Source organism: Ictidomys tridecemlineatus, chromosome 4 (genome assembly GCF_052094955.1).
Source record: "Ictidomys tridecemlineatus isolate mIctTri1 chromosome 4, mIctTri1.hap1, whole genome shotgun sequence".
NCBI classification, from domain to species: Eukaryota; Metazoa; Chordata; class Mammalia; order Rodentia; family Sciuridae; genus Ictidomys; species Ictidomys tridecemlineatus.
In genome coordinates, this window is record NC_135480.1 from 73,310,935 (window position 1) to 73,334,529 (window position 23,595).

A 23,595-nucleotide genomic window follows, 5' to 3' on the forward strand; every position below is an offset into this window, starting at 1 on the left:
TGTTAATCTACAGTTCCCTCATCCATAAAATGTGGATTATGTAGTACCAGCTTCAAAGAGTAATTGAGAAGATTAGATGGTGTGTTGCACAGAAAACACTTTGTGCAGTACCAAACATGTGTAAAACACTCAATCTTTGCAGTCAGCTTGGCAGTGAGGAATCCTACTGCCAAGTGAGGAATCCCATCTAGGATGGGATTCATTATACAGTTTTTATTCTTAATGGTTTTAATATTGTGTCCACTATTTAATGAATAGACTAAGAGATCTAGAAATACTTATTTGGTTTACCCTTGTCTTCTCTTACCAGACTCCAAGTTACTAGAGGACAGGCATGACATTTTAGTTATTTTTAAATCTCATCAACCTAGACAGTTCCTGGCACATAGAAGTTCCTTTAAAATAATTTTTTTTTTAAAGAAATAGGCTCTTAGGAACTATTTTTGTTGTCTAGATCAGAGGTTCTCAAAGAATGATTCTTGAATACTTGAATACTCAGTTTGTTAGAGATATACACTAAAAAACTATACCCCAACCTAGTACATCAGAATCTCTGGAAATGGGGTCCAGACAATTGTCATTTAACAAGCTGTCCAGATGATTCTTATGCTTGTTGAAATGTGAAAGTTGTGACCTAGACAGTATTTTTCTTTATTTGTTAATGTCATTTTATAAATATCAAAAACATTATGTGCAACCAAACAAATCAGACACAAAAGAGCTCATACTGAATTATTCCACTTATGTGAGATTTGAGAATAGGAAAAGCTCATATAAAACAAAAGTAATACACAAATATAGGAAATATAGACAGTGGATTGCTTGGGGAGAAGAAAGGTGTGCCTGGGAAGAGGAGAATTTCTAAAGTGCTAGAAATTCCATCCACATCTTATTGATATGGATTACATGGATGTATATTCATCAAACTGTATGTTTAAGACCTGTGCATTTCACTATATATAAATGAAACATCAACAAAATTAAAATAAAGTAATGCCATTATAATTCCTTCTGTATATGTCCTATCAGTTGGATATACATTTTAACACAACAATCTTAATATGGTCTACAATGTCCTGCATGGTCTGATTTCTTACCTACTTTTCTAGCTTTATATATTATCATATTCTCGCCATTTGTCCAGTCCTTCACCAGCACTGATTGTTTAAGCTTACCAATGACCTTTGTTCCTTTCATTCCTGCCCCCAGGGCCTTTTGTAGATGCTGTTATCACTCCTTAGAATGTTGTCCTTCTTCTCTTTCACCTGGTTAACTCATTCTTCTTGAAGTTCCACTCTTCTTTCTGTTCCTCAGGGAAACTCTGAAGCCTTCCTTTACTATATGAATCTAGAACCTTTTTATAGGTCTGCTACTTACGCTTATGCAGGTTATTTATATAAACCTAGGTTCTTACCTAAGGTGATGAATGGGGGTGAAATCCAGTTTGTGCTCCACTCACAAAGACCTGTTCATGAACAAGGCTGTATCAAACTGGATAAAGGAGCATCTTTTTCTGATTCACCAAAGGCACAGTCTGCTTGCCAAGGTTTACCTTCTCTGGGCTCTTTTTGCCTATGGTAATGCCTTTTTTAAATAAGACACCATATGGGCAAACAACAGCCCTGACTTTCTACTTCTCTTTATACCACTTACTACAGTTGTAATTTTAATCTATTTGGTGATTGTCTGGTTAAGTTTGTTTCTCTTTCTAGACAATAAACTCTGACAGCAAGAATCTATTTTATTTCCTTATTATCAAGTCTCCTCAGCATCTGGAACAGTACTTGACATATAGAGGGTACTCAGTAAATATTTATTAAGTGCATGAGATACTTTTTTAATGCTGGAAGAATATCAGGCTTTTCAAAGGCAGGTCCTGTGTCCTATTTTCCCTTTTATTGAACCTCCATACTTGAAATTATATACTGCTTTGCACATAAATGGCATTCGATAAATTTTTCCTCATTCATTCCTAAATGTTCAAAGAAGCCATATGATGTTCTGTTCATAGAATACTAGATCTGCAAGCATATGAGATTGCATGAATGATGATGAACAGCTGCTATTTATGAAGCAGAAGAGACAAAAATACTGTATGAATGAAAAATAAACTTCAATGGAAATGGGAAGGATTTAATTTAGCTTTTGAAACTCATTTCCTGATATGAAACTTATAACAGAAGACAATGCCAAAGAAGAATGTGAATTTTCTTTTTTATATAACCAAATGATCTTGGAAAGTTTTTCAAGATCAACCAATCATTTATCTGAAGCCAAAGGGTATTTCTTTCTTTTGGGGGGGAAGAGAGGTAACTGGGAATTGAACGTAGGGATGCTTTAGCACTGAGCTACATCCCCAGTCCTTTTAATTTTATTTTGGAACAGGATCTCCCTGAGTTGCTGAGGGTCTTGTTAAGTTTGCTGAAGCTGGCCTTGAATTATCAATTCTTCTGCCTTTTCCAGTCTTCTGAGTGTCTGGAATTACAAGCATGTGACATTGTGTGGACCCAGAGAGTATTTCTTACTGAATTCTCAATAGGCCACTTGAGATAGCATTATTTTAAGTTTTTAAAAAAAATTTTTTTTTGGAATAGTTTTACAGAACAGTGGCAAACATGGTAGTTCCTAGACTCTCCTCATCTAGTTTCTGTCATTGTTAACGTAGTATCATAGTATGCAAGTCAAAATTAAGAAACTAAAATACATGTTACTATTAACTATGTTCCAGACTTGTTTGTATTTTCCCAGGTTTGTCTAGCTATGTCCTCTGTCCTAAGTGAGATAGCTATTTTTTGGGGGGGGGGGATTGAACCTAGGGGTGCTTTGACCAATGAGCTAAGTCTGCAGCCATTTTTCTATTTTGAGACAGGGTCCCACTAAGTTGCTTATAGCCTTGCCAAATTGCTGAGGCTAGTCTTGAACTTGCAATCCTTCTGCCTCAGCATCCAAAGTTACTTGGATTACAGGTGTTCTGTTATTGTGCCGGGCTGAGAAAACTTTTTGATGTTCTTTGATGGTGTGTAAAAGATTGTGTGGTTTAAAGACCAAACAAGCTCTGTGAGGATAATTACATAAGTCTAAAGCTGTTGTTTCTTTGGCTTTTCATTTGATTGAATACAATCTTTAGCTCTGCTACTTGAGCTCTTCATCTTTGGACAAACTTTTAATTACCCTAAGCCTCAGTTTCCTCATTTGTAAAATATAGGAGGTAAGATCTCTCCAACTGTGATGGTTTCTGAAATCCTTCATGGTAGAATTCGGTATTGAGAAACTGGGTAGATGTCTACATATTAATACTACAAAAGTAGTACTTTATATAGAATACCTGTGATATTGACATATAGAGGGTACTCAGTAAATATCCATTAAGTGACAAATAAATAGTGACAAAGGCTCTCTCCTTGGCTTTAGTTAGGAGTCTTTGCACCTTCTTTTCATCTAGGTCTTGTCCTTGGACCTTGTCTTCAGCTTGTCTAATTCAGTTGTACTAGAGTTCTGGTAAGTCAGTTCAGAAAGAATTCCCAATCCTTGATGTCTCATTACTGTGGCTACCTTCAGCAACAATCCTGTTAAGTTGGCTTAGCTAGAATGCTCATGCCTTTGATATCTTCCTTTTCATAATTTTCAACCACATTCCCCCATCTCATCTTCACTTGTCTTTGCTGTATTTAGAGTTGAGCATGATCTCTTTTCTCCATTATATTTTGACATCTATCAAGACAGCCCTGAGTGTATTTTCCTAACCATTTAAACAACTTTCAGAATAAGTTTTTTTTTAACATTGTTAATAAAGAACATGAACTAATTTCTATTTATCAACCCTGATTCATCAGAAAATAAATTTAAAAATAATCCCTCCAAACCTTAATAAGACTCTAAAAATATTTTTGCTTTGTTACAGTAACATGAAATGCTGAAAATGTATTTTCTTCCCATGTGTCCTTTATTCAAATATTCAGCACTTTTCATCTAGAAGTTGACTCCCACTTCCCAGCTCCCACAGTAATTGGTACCTGAAAAGCTTCTGTTGATTATCCTTTATCTGTAGAGCTATATTTCATGAATATCCTTCCCAATAATGGGAGTGCATTTCTGTCCATAAAAGCAATAGCACCAAAGACTTCTTACTTTCTCAGTAACTGGCTCTATACTTGTCTCATTTCTCTTACATACTGAAGAAAGTGCTACATACACTAGAAGTGCTCAACAATAACTGCAATTTTTAAGACCTGAACTTGAATTTTTTCCTGCTTAATTTTCCTGAGACTTCATTGTAAAAATCTTTTTCATTGCTTTATCTCCTTTTTTCTCATTCTCAACCAGTACTCTGCTTATATCTAAAAGAAAGTGTGACTTGCAATCTGCATGCATAAGTAATTTAAGTATGCTAGAATATTAGGATGGGGCATTGTAGACTGGTTATCCACTGGAAGATACATTGAAATCTAAATGAGAAAATATATACACTATCAAGTGGGCGCTCAAGAAATGTTAGGTTCCTTCCTATTTCCTCATTTTACAGATGAGGACACTGACACCCAAAAAGATAAGTAATCACAATTACGTTCTGAAACAGGGGAATGCTGTATTTTATTTTATTGCCATCATTTTCCTCTTCCTGATACTCATTCAGTTATATGGTTTAATTACCCATCCAAGAAATCCACAGGTTCATTGGTGTATTTGGCACGGGTCAAGAGTCCAGATACATGCAACAGGGCCAAATATTTCAGCGACATAAAACAACTCTGTTGCCTTTTTCTAAAATTTTTTATCGTATCTGACGTGCAAAACCAAAAAAAAAAAAAAAAGGATCATTGCCCAAGTCTCACAATCGCATACACAGTTAGCGACGAGCAACGATTTACAGGTCTTGGCGTTTTCCAGGGCCTTGATAATCTTCTAACAGTTAAAGGGGCACTTCGCTTGTAACACACTGGAATCTAGAGTAAGGTAATTTAAAGATATCTCTACTTAAACCTTAACCAATATTGGCACCAACTAGGTGATGATAATCATTAATTCATTGCAACAAATATTCATCAGAATAGGATATTCGTCAAGAATTTAGGGTACATCCAGACTTGAATCTAAGTGCATTTCGAAATCCAGCCCGACTCTGAACACCCGATAGACTACCTGGTGCAGAAAACAAGAATTCGAAAAGAGGAGGGGCTTGGAGGAGGTGGCTCCCGACAACCCAGCGCGAGAATACGCCTGGGCGCATGCGCATCTTCTGGCGAGTGCCTTCCATTTGCTTGATAGGGGTGGCGATTCGGAAACCGTGTACAGTTTTTCGATTTCTATCCTCAAGCGAAAAGTAGGGTGTCCACGCTTCCATGATTTAGGGAAAATATTATCCTCCAAGTTCAATATTTAGGACACTTGGAATACACAGGTAAAGCAATAGGTGACTTATTGTATTCCTTCCCCTTCTCTGGGACATTGGTGGTCTAGTCCATTCCACAGACTTTCGCTCCCTTGCAGCGGGTCGGAGATCGAAGGATTGAGCCAATTGCGGCTGAAACGTCTTTGGAAGGAAGAAAGGGGTGAGGGAGCATCCCTTTGAGTTCCGCCTCTTCTTTTCGAGGCGGTGGTGGGGAAAGGGGACCTACGAAATACTGCCCTCTTAAACCAACGGATCATACGTCTCCGTGCAATCTGCCGGGAGGGCGGCGGGAAAACAGCAAGACGGGAGTGGGTAAAGGGAAGAAGCCAGGAAGCCGCGCAGGAGGGCGCGCGCGCGCGCCCCTTTTTCAGCAGTGTGGCGGGGTCGCACGCACGCCCGCCTCGGCGGCTGGGCGCGATTTGCGACAGTGGGGGGAGCGGTGGAGGTGGCGGCGGCAGTGGCAACTTTGCGGCAAGCTCGGGCCGGGCTTGCTTGACGGCGGTGTGGCGGAGGCCCCGCCCGAGGCGGCAGGAACCTGGAGGGAGGCGGAGGAATATGTCCGAGAGGGAAGTGTCGACAGCGCCGGCGGGAACCGACATGCCTTCGGCAAAGAAACAGAAGCTGAGTAGCGACGAGAACAGCAACCCGGATCTCTCTGGAGATGAGAATGTGAGTGCAGCCCCTAGCAGTCACGCGACTCCGGAGTAGAAGTTTTAAGTTCTTTTAAAACTGTAGGCGCGGGGGCGGGCGGGCGACTGTGGGGGGAGGGAGAGGTGTCACCCTGTACTCGGGAAAACGCGGGCGTGCTGGAGAAAATTGAACTTGTCTGGGGGGATTTTGAGCTGGGGCTGAGAACGGGCAGAAACTTGGTGAAGGAGAGGGATTTAAATGGTTACAGGGGTCTGAGAGGTCTCTTTTGAGTTCCTTTTACATGTGATGCAGAAGTGTTTGAGTCTTTGGGGGATATAGGGAAGATTCCGGATCTGAGATTCATGTAGGTTTAAAAGGCATGTTAGAGATTTTCCTAAGAGTTCCTAAGAAAGGAAGAGGCTGAGTCTGTTAGGCACCCTTTTCAAGGAGTTTAGGGTCTGTGCCACCCTTAGATACCAATAGAAACTCCAGGATGGAAAGTATAGATCTTTGACATAGGGGTTTAGATGACTTTATTAAAGGAGGTCTTGTGGCTGCCTCTGCCCTGTCCGTGGAGGTGGGGTGTGCCCGAGTGTCGCCTTTTCTGTAAAGGCATAATTGAGAGGGTCTTCTTCTGACTAGGAGGGGAAACACGTTTGAGTTAGGTATGGGTGGGGGTAGTTTCTCCTTTGGCAGTTTGTAAAGGGAACGACCTGGAAGATTTTAGGCAACCGTGGTAAAGACAGATTTATTTAGATGAAGGTTAAACGGAGTGTGAGGATTAAATGAGGTAATATAAGTAAAGTTGTTAAGGAGTATATGTCCCATAATAAATAGTACACAAATGTTTGTTAGTTATTTATAATAATTACCGTTACTTATTTTGTGATCATATAGAGTTATATTTCTGGCCATTTCATATGCTTAATAATCGGGCAAAATACAATGAAAATGTGAAACCTACTTAGAGTGAGGAAAAATACAGGGGACAAAATAAAGTGAAAGCTTATTTTCTTTTTTGTAGACCCCTGAGGGGAATATATTCTTTGGTACCTTCTGAAGCAATTCAAAACCAAATGATTGGATTAGTTTTGTTTTGTTTCCTCCAAATAGGGGACAGAGATTTTAAACTTTTTTTGGTGTTAGTGCTTGGACCCCTCAATGAAGCCTGTGGAGTCTTCCCAAAATAACATTTTTGAATGTACGAAATACAGTATATGGGGTTACAAAACATGATCAATTATAAAATTGTATAATATATTTTTAAAGTTTTTTTTAGGACCAGAGGGATAGCTCAGTTGTAGAGCACTTGCCTAGCATGTGGGAGGCTCTGGGTTCCATGGGATTGGGGGGTGTGGAATCAGATTTAATAATATATATTTCTTTTAACAACAGAATCTAGCATTGGATTTGAGGGTAGTGACAGACTTATTTTTCAAGATCCATAGCAACTGTAATACAGGTTGGTATTCCTGATGTGAAAATGCAAAATCTGAAATGCAGAAAAACCAACGAGTAGTAATTTTACTCTAGAGGAAGGGAATAATGATAAGGTCAAAAGCAGGTAGTGGGGGGCTGGGGATGTGGCTCAAGTGGTATCTAGCATGCGCGGCCCAGGTTCGATCCTCAGCACCACATACAAAGATGTTGTATCTGTCGAAAAACTAAGAAATAAAATATTAAAAAAAAAAAAAAGCAGGTAGGGGAAGAATGGGTTTTTTGAGTTGAAATTTGTTGTTGGCACTCAAAATGTTTAGAATTTTGGAGCTTTTAACATTTTTGGGTTAGGAATGTTCAAATAAATGGTAAAGTATATGCAAATATTCTAAAATCTGAAACACTTTTGGTCCTATGCATTTTGGATAAAGGACACTTAACCAGTGTGATATAGAAATATCTAATTTCTGGTCTGGGGTTGTGGCTCAGTGGTGGAGTATTTACTCGCCGACATGGGTGAGGCACTGGATTTGAGCCTCAGCACCATGTAAATGTAAAATAAAGATATTGTGTCCACCTAAAAAAAAACAACTAAAAAATAAATATTAAAAAAAGAAATATCTAATTTCTATTAGTGACAGAGTCATAACTATGCTAACATTGGCATCTACATTACCTTCATTATAACAGAAGGAAGTGTAAAATTTCAAAGTGGTGGAAATTAAGATGTAATTTTTTTCCCCACTTGAATTCACAGACCTTCTGAATTCCATACAACACAGAGTAGAGAACATTTTATAAAAATAAGTTCCAGAAAAACTAACAAGGACAGTGGTTTTACTCTATAGGGAGGGAATAATAACAAGACCAAAAGCAGGTGGGGGAAGAAAGTGTTTTTGAGTTGGAGTTAGGTAACCTGAGCAGCTAACACTCTTTTAATTAGCTACATTGATCTTAATTTTCTTTTTTTTTTTTTAAGAGAGAGAGAGAATTTTAATATTTATTTTTTAGTTTTTCGGCAGACACAACATCTTTGTTTGTATGTGGTGCTGAGGATGGAACCCGGGTCAGGCGAGCATGCTACGGCTTGAGCCACATCCCCAGCCCCAGCTAACACTCTTTAAAAAGTTATTAAAAGAATTGAAGAACATATTTGAGATTTATTGTATATATTTCTGTCATTTTATCAAGCTTTTTAAGATCAGATGACTGTAAAGTAGTTAGTGTCTGAAAGAGTATTAATGGTTATTGTGGTTAACGATACCAGAAGGCCTAATCTGGAGGCTTGCCCTTTGCTAGAGTAATGGGACAAGATTAAGGGACAAATTACTATTCCTGAGTCTGTTTTCTTGGTGGGCATTGTCATTCTGCACTTTGAGGAAGGAGTAGGGTCGGAGTCAACCTGAGTACATATTAAACAAAGATTTTATTTTAATTTAAAGACAAAATGAAAGCATTTTGTTTCCGTTTGATTCCATCTTGCCTTTGGAGGAGATAGATGGGTAAATTAAGTGGTCAAGAGATAAAATATGCAGTGTGACAATGTTTTTGTATGGCCTCTTGACTAATGGCTCAGTGTTTAGCCAAAATAAAAAGAAGTTGTGTTATTTTGTTCTGTGGTGCTGGGTGTTGAACCCAGGGCCTCATGCATGCTAGGCAAGCACTCTACCACTAAGCCACATTCCCAACTCCAGAGTTTGTTCGTTTTCTTTCATTTCTCTTCTGTTAAAAGGTAATTTTTCAGAAAAAAAGTGTGTGAACATTGTTAACATTTTTATTTTACTCACTTGAAGGAATTAGGTAAATGTTATAACTTGAAAACCAAAAAAGTCCAAACAGTACAAATTTATATAAAATAAAGAAATGAAGGGATGAATTGCAAATGGAGAGAAAATATTTTTTACACTAACGGAAAGGGAATTATACTGAATTTATTCTGTGGTGACAAAATTTGCATGTCTAGCAGTTATCTATAATTTTAAAAGAATTGCAAAAATACTTAAAAGACAGTGAGGAAGACTGTAATCTGATAATTTGGAACTACAAGCATGGTTTTTCATTGATACATTTTTCTATCCTGGATTTTAACTATGTAAATACAACTGACAAGTGGGGAGAATAGGGAGACATAAAAAACATTTCAAGCTAGGAACCCAACTTTAAAATTTTACATTTTCTATTTCCATAATGTTTAATTACACTCACATTAAATTACAGTTCAAATATTTGTTGAGCACTTTGTGCCACCTGTCTCCATCTATTTTTTTTTATGCTAGATAATTAGTATTTTCCAGAATAGGGTATTTTTTAAAAATGCATTTCATTTTGGAGTCATATGAAGTTTGAAATCCCCAGGAAATATATTGTTGTTTTCAAGTGAGTTAATATGATTTTTTTTTTACTATGCCTTTTGATACTTCAGTTAATTTTAACCTTCTGTAATATAAACCAGCTTTAGGAAGCAGTAATTTAGAAATAGACCCTAAAGGCAATGTTTTTTAGACTATTCTAGCAGATGTTAGTAGGCACTTGAAGAAAGAAAGATCAAAACAAAACATTCATTCCCTTGAATGAATTTAGGGTCATAGATGTAAATAAATCATCTTATTCCTAAGGAGACATTGGAATCTGTAATCCAAGAAGGTAGTGAAATTCTCTTTGAGATTAAAGGGCCTTTATTATGTCTTCTGTACCAGAGATAAGAAATAAATTAGAAGAATTTTTAAGATTTCTGCATTCATTTCTGTATTTGGAAGGATTTTACTTTTAACTATTGTCTTCAGAGTTTTGATTATGTTAGGACTATGAGGCACATTTTATTTACAAATAGCCATTTGAAGCCATTGAGACTTTAAATTCTGAATAGTTTGTTGTCAATATACAGCATATGAATATCAGGACTTGTAAAAACTACATCAAAGTGGAAGCATTAACACTTTGGCCTCAAATGGCCACCTACCTCTATGCTCCAAATTGAGTAACGGAGCAAAGAAATTATAAAGACATGTAGATCAGTCAGATTTAGTAGTCACAGTTTTAGGGTGGAATCCCAGCAACCCTAACTAATGAGAACAGTTAGGCTTTCTCAACACCTTCTTATCTAACAAGTGCCCTAAAGATTAAATGATCCCATGCATTAAAGTAGCTGGCATAGGTCAGTACCTTATTATGTAAAGGCAATATTACTTTTCCATTATCAATCTGATTAGTATTTTGTTTTCATTTTTGCTGAAATATAAAAATACCTACAAAAATTCTGGTGTTTTGTATCCTTATTTGAAGACAGAAGTGCATTTTTCTTTCTTTCTTTCTTTTTTTTTTTTTTTTTCAGACTTTAGGTCCATTAGATCTTTCCAGTATAAAGTCACTTGGCTGAAAATATCACTGTCTCATGTAATTTTTCTTAATTTACTGCTTATAGGATGATGCTGTCAGTATAGAAAGTGGTACAAACACTGAACGCCCTGATACACCTACAAATACACCAAATGCACCTGGAAGGAAAAGTTGGGGAAAGGGAAAATGGAAGTCGAAGAAATGCAAATATTCTTTCAAATGTGTAAACAGCCTCAAGGTATGTTCAGAAAGACAGGTTTTTTGGGCTGAATGTTAGGCTTTAGAATTATGGCATGCAAGATACTCTTTTAAGTTTAAAATATTTTAATATTAGAGGGTTTTTAAGGTTTTTTTTTTTTTTAATTTGAGGTTCAAATAGCATAATACAATCTATCTCCCACATTCAGCTTTTTGGCTTTGTTTTTTATTTTAATTTAAATGTGTAATACTGAGTATTGCAGGTGGTTTTGTTTTATTGTTTGTTAACTCAAATAAAATATTTTAGGAAATGTAACTCTTTATGTTCTGGTGAACCTTAAAAAACATGAGCTACTTCTGGCACCAGTTATTAAAAAGAGCTGAATGTTACCCATTAACTAAGAAGTATAAATTGAAACAGATGTCTTACTTTGTACAGTTTTTTTAAAAAATCTTTTTGTCCTTTGCTTTATTTATATTTGTCTTAAAAGGAAAAGGTGTGCAATTTTAAAAACTTTTCAGTAGTCAATATTTGGGGAAAATAAGAGATTAGGGTTATTTAAATTACTGCCTCAGTAACATTTACTTTATAAAAAGGATTACTGATGTTTATTTTAAATGTTTTCTGATGTATTTCCACTTTGTGTTTTTTATTTTTTAAGTTTGGAGTTATTTTTCCTGAAGGAAAATAAACATTATGTTACTTCATATATACATGTTTAAATGTAGATAACTAATTATACTTTTAGGTGAAGGCTTAGGAGAGCTTAAGAAGCTGTGGCTACATGATGTTTTCCTGTCTAGCAAAAATTAAGTGCTTAGTGTGTAAAAGAGAAATTAATCTCAGCCTCTCAAAAAAGTGTTTATTAAAATATTACGATAATATTATATTAGCTTAAGAGTTAGTTACTATATCTGGAAGATGTTTTTAACTGCCTTTAAATAATTCAAAAACCTAAAGCTATGGCTTTTCAAATGATAAGAAAATGAAAGTTGTTAAATTTTAAAGTGAAAACAGTACCTTCCAGTAAACTTGAAATTTAATGTTAAAAGCCAGGAGATTGCCAGTGAAGTCCTAAAACTGAAAAATAACTATGTAAACAAAAGTGAGTAATCTTATGATCTATCTGTTTGTATGTCTCTGAAGGTATAGTCCATTTACTCCCACAGCCCTCACTGTTCAGGTATTCTTTTTCATTATAAAATTCCTGGAATGTTTGTCTTTAAAGACCCAAATTCAAGATTATTTAAAATTGTTTATATAGAGTTAATAGAAAGCAGTAATTTAAATAGAGTTTTGATAATATTTCACTTTACAAAGGAGAATTTAAGCCTAGTAAAATTTAGTGATTGCCAAAAAGTTATATTACCTCTATAAAGCCATTTGTTGGTTTCCTCTTTTGGAAAAATAAATTTATCCTCTTGACCCAATATGTTAAATGTCTATCAAAATTTACCCAATGTATTGTGATTCTGGAAAAAACGATTTGAGTTAAAGAAAATGAAAGGTACGTATCAAAGTTTTTTTATAGACAAATAATTGTAACCTAAATAAATGTTACTGAGGCAGTGATCAAAGTCTTTGATTGTTATAAAACTTTATCATATACAGTATATTATAAGAGATATGGTGAAAATTGATGTGAAAATTGGTCTAGTCGAGATTTTTTAATTTTATAGTCAAAAGTCAGCTTATGTATGATTCACAAAAATATCAAATTATATTTTAGAGAAAGGGTAAAGGTTAGTTCACTATCTTTTTTTTATTTCTAAGAGACACTGTTGAATTTTTATTTCATGATTATTTTATAGGAAGATCATAACCAACCATTGTTTGGAGTTCAATTTAACTGGCACAGTAAAGAAGGAGATCCATTAGTCTTTGCAACTGTAGGAAGCAACAGAGTGAGTGTTATGGGATCTTTTTGGCCTTCTGCTTGATTATTGGATTTGTTATTATAGAATGAATGATTTTGAACTAAATTTTGTGTTTAACAATATGATTTAACAATGGTTTAACAATATGATTCTTTTATCTAACAGTAAAACTTTCTAGAAATTGTCAATTTAAAACTAATATTTATTATTGGAAAATACATTTATTACTAAAGTAGGTCATCAAAAAGATTTTATATTTCTTCATAAGTATTTTGGGTGATTGAAAGAACTAACTTCTCTCTTGCTGTGTGTGTGTGTCCATGTGTGCATGTGCATTTGTATGTGTGGTGTGGATATTTGTATGTGTGTGTGATGTGGTGCTGGGGATTGAAACCAGGGCCTCATGCATGTTAGGCAAGTACTCTATTGCTGCTATGTCTTCAGCTCTGTTTTAAAATTTTGAGACAGTGTCTTGCTGAGTTGCCTAGGCAGGCCTCAGACTTTTGGTCCTCCTGCCTCAGCCTGTGGAGTAGGTGGAATTTATAGACCTATGCTACCACATTTGACTACTTTTCTCTTTTTTTAAAGTTATTTTGTTATTTATGAATTGAATTGGATGAGAAATTTGTGATTTTTTTTAAAAAATAAGGTAATTAATGGCTCTATAAATGAAAGCATAAAGCCAGTGGATTTAAATAACAGTTTTGCAAGTGTTTTAATTATTTGCAATAAAAACTGAGTTTGCTATTTATTTTCTTACTAATTTATTTTGTGGTGCTAGGGATCCAGCTCAGAGCGTTGAGCATGCTAGGCAGTACTTTACCATTGAGTTTGCTTTTAAGAAAGCCAGAGTTATCTTAAATTGAGAGAAATGGGTGAAAAGAGCAATGCTGGCACATTTTAACATAAACCATCACTTAACTTTTTTTTTTTTTTTTTTTTTTAAGTACTGTGGATTGAACTCAGGGGCGTTTGACCACTGAGTCACATCCCCAACCCCATTTTGTATTTTATTTAGAGACAGAATCTCACTGAGTTGTTTAGTGCCTCACTTTTGCTGAGGCTGGCTTTGAACTTGCAATCCTCCTGCCTCAGCCTCCCAAGCTGCTGGGATTATAGGCACACACCATGGCATCAACAACTTTTTTTTTTTTTTTAATAGTTGTAGATGGGCAGAATGCCTTTATTTTATGTGGTGTTAAGGATCAAACCCAGACCCTCACATATGCCAAGCATGTGCTTTGCCACTGAGCTACAGCTGCATCCTCTAAGGTTTTAATTAAATAAGGGGCTAAATTAAATAGGTGGGTTGCAAAGATGTACTCATTCTATTCATTTCTAACTAGGAATTCCCTACATAGAATTTCCAGGGAGTCTTCACAGGTTTTCTTTTAAAAATTGAAATCATCTCAAGGAAAAATTTTCCTCTTTAAGTCTATAAGTAGCTAACATTTTGGTTATCCATTAATACTGTGGTGGGAATTAAGATGAATAGCATAGAAATAGATTGATGTGTTCAGAAAAAGAAATAGGAAGAAAATAGACTAATTGGATATGGACTGTTGACAAGTCAACTTTCTCTATCTACCCTTAGCTCAAAAAGGAAAGAAATGAATCTGAGATGTTCATTAGTCATTTAATTGAGTAAAATGACATCTTATGTGTCTTTAGTAATTGTGTTAAAATTCATTGAGAGTTGTAATTTTTAATGTGCACTACTTGTTTTCTATATTTTTGATTTCTTGTATTAATATTTTTTTGTTTTAGTAAGTTAACTTGATAACAGGGAAATTGTCCGTTCAGTATTCTTCAAATATCAGCCATTCTGGGCTGCGTCCTTCCAGTTCTTTTTTTCTAAAAAATAAATTTTGACTTGAGAAAGTTTTAATTACATTAAGACTCTGGTGCTTGGGCTGGGGTTGTGGCTCAGTGGTAAGAGCACTTGCCTTGCATGTGCAAGGCCCTGGGTTCGATTCTCAGCACCACATAAAAATAAATAAAATAAAGGTATTGTGTCCACCTACATCTAAAAAATGTTTTAAAAGTACTTGAAAGTTACTAGTGAAGTTGATAACATGGGATAACAGCTTTTCTTAGTGTTCAGCCAAACATAGGTTGTGTGATATGTAGTCTTCCTGTAGTTGTTTAGTTCTCATATTCTTTGAAAATAGCAATCAGTGGAAAAGTGTAGTTTCAAGAAAGATTTTCTAACTGGCATGAAGCCCATTAATTAAATTTGAATCCATTTTTAAGATATCCCCATAAACCTACCATTATAATTCTTCAACTTGGCCATGATAGTAGTAGAATTGGTATAATTTCTGCTCAAGTATACTAATTGCAGTGTTCTAAGCTTTCTAAGAAAAAGAATCATTTAAAATGACATTGAAGTGTATTACATATAGTTTATTGAATTCTAAAAAGTCCTGCCATTAGGATTTCTTTAAAAGAAGAAAGGGAAAACAATTATCTTTTAAGATATAATTAACAACCACATGAAGATTAGTTTTTAGATTATGATCTAGGGGAGATTATTTTATGAATTTAATAGTGATAAATGATGTATAGGATCTTCATAGTATATGCTACTATTAAATTTTAATAATAGATTTTTGCTAATGTGACTAAGGTATAAGAATAATGGAACAAATTTTATAAAAATTTTAAAGTTGCATATGTTGCTATATTTTAAATTTTGGAATATGAATCAAATGAAAAGGACTACCATACAAGGAAAAGCAATTCATTGTTAGCAAATTGTAGACTTCTTTATGTTAATAACGGCCTATTACTACATAAAGTCTTTTTAAAATTTTTTTAACTGATACAAAAAAGCACAAAAATTATACATATTTATTGGGTATCAGCTGATGTGTTGGTACATGGATACATTGTATACTCTTTAATCATGGTAAATGTATCTGTTTCTGAATATTTGTTATTTCTTTATGGTGCCAAAGACTTTTGTTATGGATTTAAATAAAGGATGATAAACCACAATTACTTTGCGTGTTCAACTTTATTCACTTTGAGAGGTTGGTGCAATTATAAGGATGAAGAATACATTTAAATGATGGGAAATAAAATATTTGTAAAATATTATAAAATCATAAATATAATTTATAAATTAATAAATAGAAACATTACTAGAATATTTAATATACTCTGAATATTATGTAAAACATATTAGGCTTTATAATGATTTTCATAAATTTATAAGTTTAAAGGAGCTATTTTTAGGGCAATAGTTTCTGTAGAGTCTTTAAGATAATATTGTGATTAGAATGTTTAGAAGCTAAAGAGTGTGTTTCTGTATTTGAGATGAAATTTACTTTATTTTTGTTTTCATTAGGTTACATTATATGAATGTCATTCACAAGGTGAAATCCGGTTATTGCAGTCTTATGTGGATGCTGATGTATCCTTTCCTGGGTTTTAGTATCTTTGGTCAAAGACATTTATTTTCAATAAATAAACCAAAACTTTTCTAAATTAATTCCCTTAAAATACTGTCCTTTCTTTTTTTTAATTAAATTTATTTTTTTAGTTGTTGATAGGCCTTTTTAAAAAAATTTGTTTATATGCAGTGCTGAGAATCGAACCCAGTGCCTCACACATGCCTGACAAGTGTGCTACTGCTGAGCCCCAGTCCCAGCCCCAAGTTACTGTCCTTTCTTTAGCCAATGTTATTCCTTCACTGTCATTGTCACCCAATAGAATCTTGGTATCTGATTTTCCTGATCCTCAGAATCAGACTGGAGAAAGGAATGTTAAAAATCTGGTAATAGAAAATACTAGCTGAGACTAGGACTAGCTAAAACTTCTTGTTTCTTTGACTTTGCCTAGAATTTTTAAATTTCAGCATAGTTTTAATAATGAACTTGAGTTGATCAGAAGCTGTAACTGTCAGTCATTCCAAGTATTGGATCAACAAAAACTTAGATGGAAAAAATTAACATGCTCTGCTTAGGAAATAAAATATTACAAAACACGAGTTATCGAATAAAAGGAAAAATTTAAAAGGCAGAGGATTAGGTGGAGCAGTAAAAACTTCTTCCAGATCCATTTGAAAAACCATGCAAACAAGATAAAGACAGTCTTCTCTAGGTGATAATGGAAAGAAGTATTGCTGGTTGGGGAAGATCTCACACAGAAAAAGTGGAAAGTGGAATATTTATTTTTATTTGGAGATGGACAGAACTATCAAGATACAGGGTCAGCAAAGTAAGAGCCTACAGTTTGGCCTAGTTTTGTAAATAAAATTTTATTGGTACACAACCATGCCCACTTGTTAACATTTTGTCTGTAGCTGTTTTGGCACTACAGTGACACTATAAGAACAGAATTATACAAACAGCTAAATAATAAATACAGTTGAGTGAAGGGACTAGTTTTGTTTACTCATTTGGCATGGATTTTAGACCTAAAATTACCATTTTATAAATTTGGTTGTATAATAAAAAACCAGAACTTATATGTCAAAAACTATACCGGTTTTGCCAGGCTCAGTGGCGCATGCCTATAATCCCAGCAGCTCAGGAGGCTGATGCAGGAGGATCACGAGTTCAAAGACAGCCTCAGCGATGGTGAGGCGCTAAGCAACTTGATGAGACCCTGTCTCTCTAAATAAAATACTAAATAGGGCTGGGGATGTGGCTCAGTGGTTGAGTGCCCCTGAGTTCAATCTCTGGTACACCCTCTCCCCACCCCACCCCCCGCAAAAAAAAATACAGCAGTGTTTTGAGAGGATTCTACATATTACAATTATTAACATTTATTTCAAAAATATATTTCTTAACTGTGGCATTTCTTAGGCTGATGAAAACTTTTACACTTGTGCATGGACCTATGATAGCAATACAAGCCATCCTCTGCTGGCGGTAGCTGGATCAAGAGGCATAATAAGGATAATTAATCCTATAACAATGCAATGTATAAAGGTGGGTTTTATGGCTAAATTGCATATTTTGAATGTACATTGGTGAAAACATACTGTTTTCAATGTAAAATTAATCTAATCAGTGACTGCATAATTTACAGTTTGTGCATTTTTATTGTTTTCTTTAGACAAATCTTTTTGAGTCCTTTGTGCAAGTTGTGTAATTAAATTGAGGAATAAGTGGGAAAAATGTTAATATTTGTAATGCTTTCTTTCTTTTCTTCTTTGGCAGAGATTAAACCTAGGGGTGACCTCCCTGAGCTACATCCCATTGCTTTTTATGCTTTATTTTGAGACAGGGTCTTGTCAAATTGCTTAGGGCCTAACAAAGTTGCTGAGTCTGGCCTCTGAACTTGCTATCCTCCTGCCTCCCAAATCACTGTGATTACAGGGGTATGCCACCACCAGGCTTGTAATGCTTTTCTTTTAAAATAATTTCCCTTCTTGCCTTTCTTTTGAGAGGCTTTTAATGGACAAATACCAGGTTTTGCAAGACACCCAAACTGGGAGTTGTAGATTGAAGGACACCTTGTGATTAACTGAATGGTAAAGCCTAGGAAGATGATATGGAGACTGGTTTAATTAACTGTTTTTAACCCTGGGGGCACATTAAATTACCTAAGGATCTTTTAAATGAGTCTTTGCTATCCAGTCCTATCAGAACATCTTCAAGTGAGACTTGAGCATCTTTTTCCCCCTTCAGTCCGCAGGACAATTTTAATTTGTAGCTAAGGTTGAAAACCACTACTTTAATGAGTAAAGTAATGAGTCCATTTTCTTAAGACTTATAAAAAATTTTACTGATTTTCAAGATATGAAATTTGAAATATTTTAAATTTATTGTAGCACTATGTTGGTCATGGAAATGCCATCAATGAGCTGAAATTCCACCCAAGAGATCCAAATCTTCTCCTGTCAGTAAGTAAAGGTAAGAGAAGCAAATGTTTCTTTAGTCTTATTTCTTCGGAAATAACAATTTTAAAGAGTAGGCCACTTCCTTTCTGTGCTTGCACTTGTGGGAGGAGGCAGCTAGTGCGCTTCAACATGCAGGATGATGCTGGTGAGTTCGTGGACCTGTGCATGCCACAGAAATGCTTCACCAGTAGCTGCATTATTGGTGCCACGGACCACGTGTCCATCCAGATGAATGTGGCCAAGGTGGACAGGGTCAGCAGCAGGTTTAATGGCCCGTTTAAAACCTATGCTATCTGCGGGGTCATTCTGTAACAGTGAATTTTTATAAAATCTTAGGCTACATTAGTATTTCACAAACCAAGAATTAAAGAAAGGAACAGTGAAATGTACTTATGGCATTGACATCAGACGTTAGTAAAATAATTGGTACTGACAATGAAGTATATGTTACCCTTCTCATTTAGCATATGGTATTGTTGTAGTTCTAGAACTTTGTCCTCATATGAATAATTATAGTTTTGTCAGGTTTTAAGTGACACAGGCTCAAAGTTATAGCATTTAAAAAAGTTTTTAAAGATAGTTTTAAAAAACATTTTTACCAGTTACCATCACTCTGTCTAATCATGTAATCAAAACAGCATATGACAATTACTGTTTTTTTTAATTTTCGAAGATTGTTGTATAAAGGATTCTTTGTAGAATTCCATAAAATTCTTATTTCTCCAGCATAAACTTTTAAGAATATTTTCTATGAAGATAAAGCTTTGATTTGCTCTTATGCTTATGCTGACATTATAAGTTTATTCTGGGTCTAAACAGGCCACTTAATCATTCTAAATCATTTCTGAGCTTTCCAAAATGAATTAGGTTGTGTTGTTTCTATTTTTCATTGCCTTCTCTTATGCTTCTACTTATTCTAGTCAAGTTTTTTCTTAGGCGTATCAGTCCTCAAATTAAAACTTGGGCTGGGAATGTAGCTCACTGGTAGTGTCATAGGAAAGCAAGGAATTGAAACTCCAAATCTCAGTTCTTGTGTTCTGACATAACAGAATTTAAAATCAGACACCAAAAGCTATTCAAGAGAACTTTAAAGAGAAAGTAAGTAAAATTAAAGTAAATAAGCAAAGTGAAACTTAAAGCAGAGAGCACTCTTACAATGAGACACTAGGGCATCTGAGCAGAGAATGATAAAAGGAGACAATGCTGTCTACAAATTTATTAGTGTTTGATGTTTACCAGAATTAGAGACCACTCTGTACTCTTTGCCAATCAGGTGTTCAACTTCTTTCAGGTAGTGGAGGGGTTTTTGTTTTTGTTTTATGTGTGTGTGTGTGTGTGTGTGTGTGTGTGTGTGTGTGTGTGTTGCTGGGGATTTAACCCAGGGCCTTGTGCATGCAAGGCAAGCACTCTACCAACTAAGCTACATCCCCAGTCCCAAGGCAGTGGAGTTTTTGACCTTAGTTGCTCATCTCTGGAACTGTCATGGTGGCCATCCTATTTAGGGGGGCTTCATCTACAAGTCAACCCCATGTTGATGTGGGCACTGGGGTCAGTAGCTGATCAGAAGTTACCTTAGTGCGCCTGTTTTACTAAAGGAAACTTTCTTCCCAGACAGATGAAGACACCTTATAGCCATAATTCCTAGCTTCACATCACTATCAATGGACCCTGTCAAGTCCCATCCCATTAATCCTTTTCTTTTGACATATTTCCCATTAGCTCCTTTGCTTCTGTTTATTGTCTACAAATTAACTACCACACTTTCTCTTTCTCATCTACTTTGAAGTAGTTTAAAGAAGGACCTAAAGTAATTTAAGGAACACTTGTGACCTTGCCATGCATTTCACTTCTCATTGGTAGCTACTACCTAACATTAGGGCATGCCTAGCATGTTTAATGCTGTGGGTTTGATTCCCCAGAAACAAAAAAACTCCCATATGAAAATTGTGTCAATTTTTCTGTAAATATTGAGGCTGAAGTTAAAATGATTATGACTAGGCCAGGCATGGTGGTGTAAGCTTGTAATCCCAGCAGCTCGAGAGTCTGAGTGAGGCAAGAAGATCATGAGTTCAAAGCCAGCCTCAGCAATTTAGTTGTTTTACAGCAATATTAATATATAAGCAATTCAGCAAGACCCTGTCTTGAAATATAAAAAAGGGATGGGGATTTGTCTCAGTGGTTAACCACCCCTGAATTCAATCCTCTATATTAAAAAAAGAAAGAAAAATTGCCACTAGGAAAAGAAGTTACTTTTGTCCCCTGGTGACAGTAATTGAGCTCAAATATTCCTGTACAGCTGAGTAGACTAATTCTCCTCGTTTAAATATCACAATTTTTAACCCTGGTCTTTCCCTATTGTATGAGCAAGAATGTTTTTTAAAAACATACAGCTTTGGGCTGACGTTGTGGCTCAGTGGTAGAGTGCTTGCATAGCACATGTGAGGCACTGGATTGGATCCTCAGTACCTCATAAAATAAGTAAACAAATAATAGCATCGTGTTCATCTATATAGCTTTTTTAAAAAAAGCATACAACCTTTTCAAGCTGAGTAGAAATTTTACTGTAAATGATGCCATCAAGAAAGTGAAAAGACAACCTATGAATGGGAGAAAATATATGTCATGAGCACATGAGCTCTTACAGCTCAACAATAAATAGACAACCCAGTTAAAAATGGACAAAAGTTCCAAATAAACATGTCTCCAGAAAACACACACAAATGACCAATAAACAGATTAAAAGATGTTCACCATTATTAATCACTAAGGAAATTGAAATCAAAAGCACAATGAGAACCATTTCACAGATAGTTAGGGTAGCTATAATAAAAAAGGCAGATAGGTATTGATTGAGATGTGGAGAAATTATAACATGATCAAACATTGCTGGTTGGAATGTAAAATGTAACCATTTTGTAAAACAAGCTAGCAGGTCCTTAATATTAAACATAAAATTATGAATTGTAGGTAGGGGTGTGGGTTTGCTTGTGCATGTACACATACTTGTACTAGTGAAAAACATTTGTATACTCAAAAACTTGTACATGATTGGAATCAAGAAATCAGTTTTATAGCAATGTTAATTTCTCAATGTACTATTGCCTCCTGGTGGTAATTATATAGTATGTTAATACTCATTTATAATATGAGTATTGTTATATCTCAAGCTCTACGTGGCATTCTTTTGCTATATATTTTTAAAACTTTATATATATACATGACAGTAGAATGTATTTTGACATTATACATACATGGAGTGTAACTTCTCTAATTAGAATCCCATCTTATGGTTGTGCATGATGTGGAGTTTCACTGGTGCTTGCTATACATTCTTTATTGTTTAATAGAATAATTTGGGACGGGACAAGGGGTGGTATATTTCAGTGATAGAAGGCTGGCCTAGTATACGCAAGGCCCTGGGTTTGGTACTCAGGGCTGCAAAAAAAAAAAAGAAATAAAAGAACTTGTTCAAATTACAGTTACATAATTTTCAAAGGAAAACTGTCATACTATACAATCGTGTTATAATGCATATTATTTTCAGTCATTTTTGGCTTTCTGTAGAAATCTTATAAATCTGTTCAATCCCTTTTGATTTGTTAATATGAGTGTGGTGAAGGGAAGAGCTAGTACCTTATTCTGTGGTGTAGTATAAAATTATGTTAAATCTCTGTTTTAATCTCAAAAGTATCTCTCCATCAAATTAGGATATTATTTAAAGAAACTTATTTGACATAAATAAGCTTAAAATATTTAAAAAATATTTTTTAAATTACATAATTTTAAAAAATTGTCTAGTTAATACTATAAATGTTATAAATATTTTAAGTTGCTATATAATATGGATTTCATTATTAGTCTTTACTGTGTGTAACTTAAGTCTAAACTTTTATAGTGTTTGCTTCTCTAAGGAGGTGCTGAAAAAGTTCAGAGTAAATGAATGATAAAAGTTCATCTTAATTTTTTGTATGTTTACACTAGATCATGCTTTACGATTATGGAATATCCAAACGGACACTCTGGTGGCAATATTTGGAGGTGTAGAAGGGCACAGAGATGAAGTCCTAAGTGCTGTAAGTTGAAAGCTACAGGACAGTAAAGTTCAAGTTTATAAGCTGTGAACAATCCCCATGGAACTCTGTTCTTAATAGAAAGCATATGTTTGTTTCATACAGCCTGCCAGGCAGGCATTTTATTTATTGAAAATGTAAGATTTTAATCTTACTGGTGAAGGAATAGAGCAAGAGTTTTTTTGGTGTTTGTTTTTAAAAATTACCTGTAGTTTATCTTACCAGTGCCTAGATTCTCATGTAAGAATAATATGAACTTATTCCTTTCTATCTTTAATCTAAAATCACCCCAAAAAAGGTAAGTTTTTTTCTTTTTCCTGTTTCTTAATTACTGAAGGAACACATTACACTAGTTAAGAAACTAGTGCACACCTATAATCCCAGCAACTAAGGAGGCTGAGATGGGATTGCTGGTTCAAGGCCATCCTCGGCAATTTAGAACCTGTCTCAAAATTAAAAAGTCTGGGTGTATGGCTCAGTGATAGGGGGCTTCTGGGTCCAATCCAGAGTACTGTAGAAAATGAAAAAATATATTTTCTCTTTTTCTTTGAAGTAAGTTATCTACTTTTTAGAAAGCATTTTTTTGTGCTCACACTGAGTTTAAGGTGACTTTTTTCCAACTCGTGTTTTTTCCCCTTTATTCACTTAAAAAGTGAATTCTAACACCAATATAACTTTGAAATATTTTGATTTACTAGTATAAAATAAAATCTGAGTTGTTTAAGGACTCATAGGTTCAAATTCAGATACCAATTGAATTTCTTGATTGGAGTTGGACAAGAAAAGCAATGTAACTTTTCAGC

The 23,595-nt window shown here is 35.0% G+C and overlaps 1 protein-coding gene across 6 annotated transcripts in view; it reads left to right on the plus strand.

Moving 5' to 3' along the window:
* The first annotated feature begins 5,439 nt into the window (after positions 1-5,439).
* The window catches only part of Eed (embryonic ectoderm development), a 30,981-nt gene continuing 12,825 nt past the window's right edge, over positions 5,440-23,595 (plus strand). For 2 of the 6 annotated variants that reach the window (XM_021725160.3, XM_078046819.1), the window contains exons 1-7: positions 5,443-6,058; positions 10,878-11,030; positions 12,803-12,895; positions 16,221-16,286; positions 17,683-17,808; positions 18,654-18,735; positions 22,704-22,795. In XM_021725160.3, coding sequence (XP_021580835.1) covers positions 5,945-6,058; positions 10,878-11,030; positions 12,803-12,895; positions 16,221-16,286; positions 17,683-17,808; positions 18,654-18,735; positions 22,704-22,795 — 726 coding nt within the window. In that variant the 5' untranslated portion in view covers positions 5,443-5,944. Of the gene's footprint in view, positions 6,059-10,877; positions 11,031-12,802; positions 12,896-16,220; positions 16,287-17,682; positions 17,809-18,653; positions 18,736-22,703; positions 22,796-23,595 lie in introns of all 6 variants that reach the window. The other 4 variants (XM_005323288.5, XM_078046821.1, XM_040285070.2 and 1 more) reach the window with 3 other exon arrangements.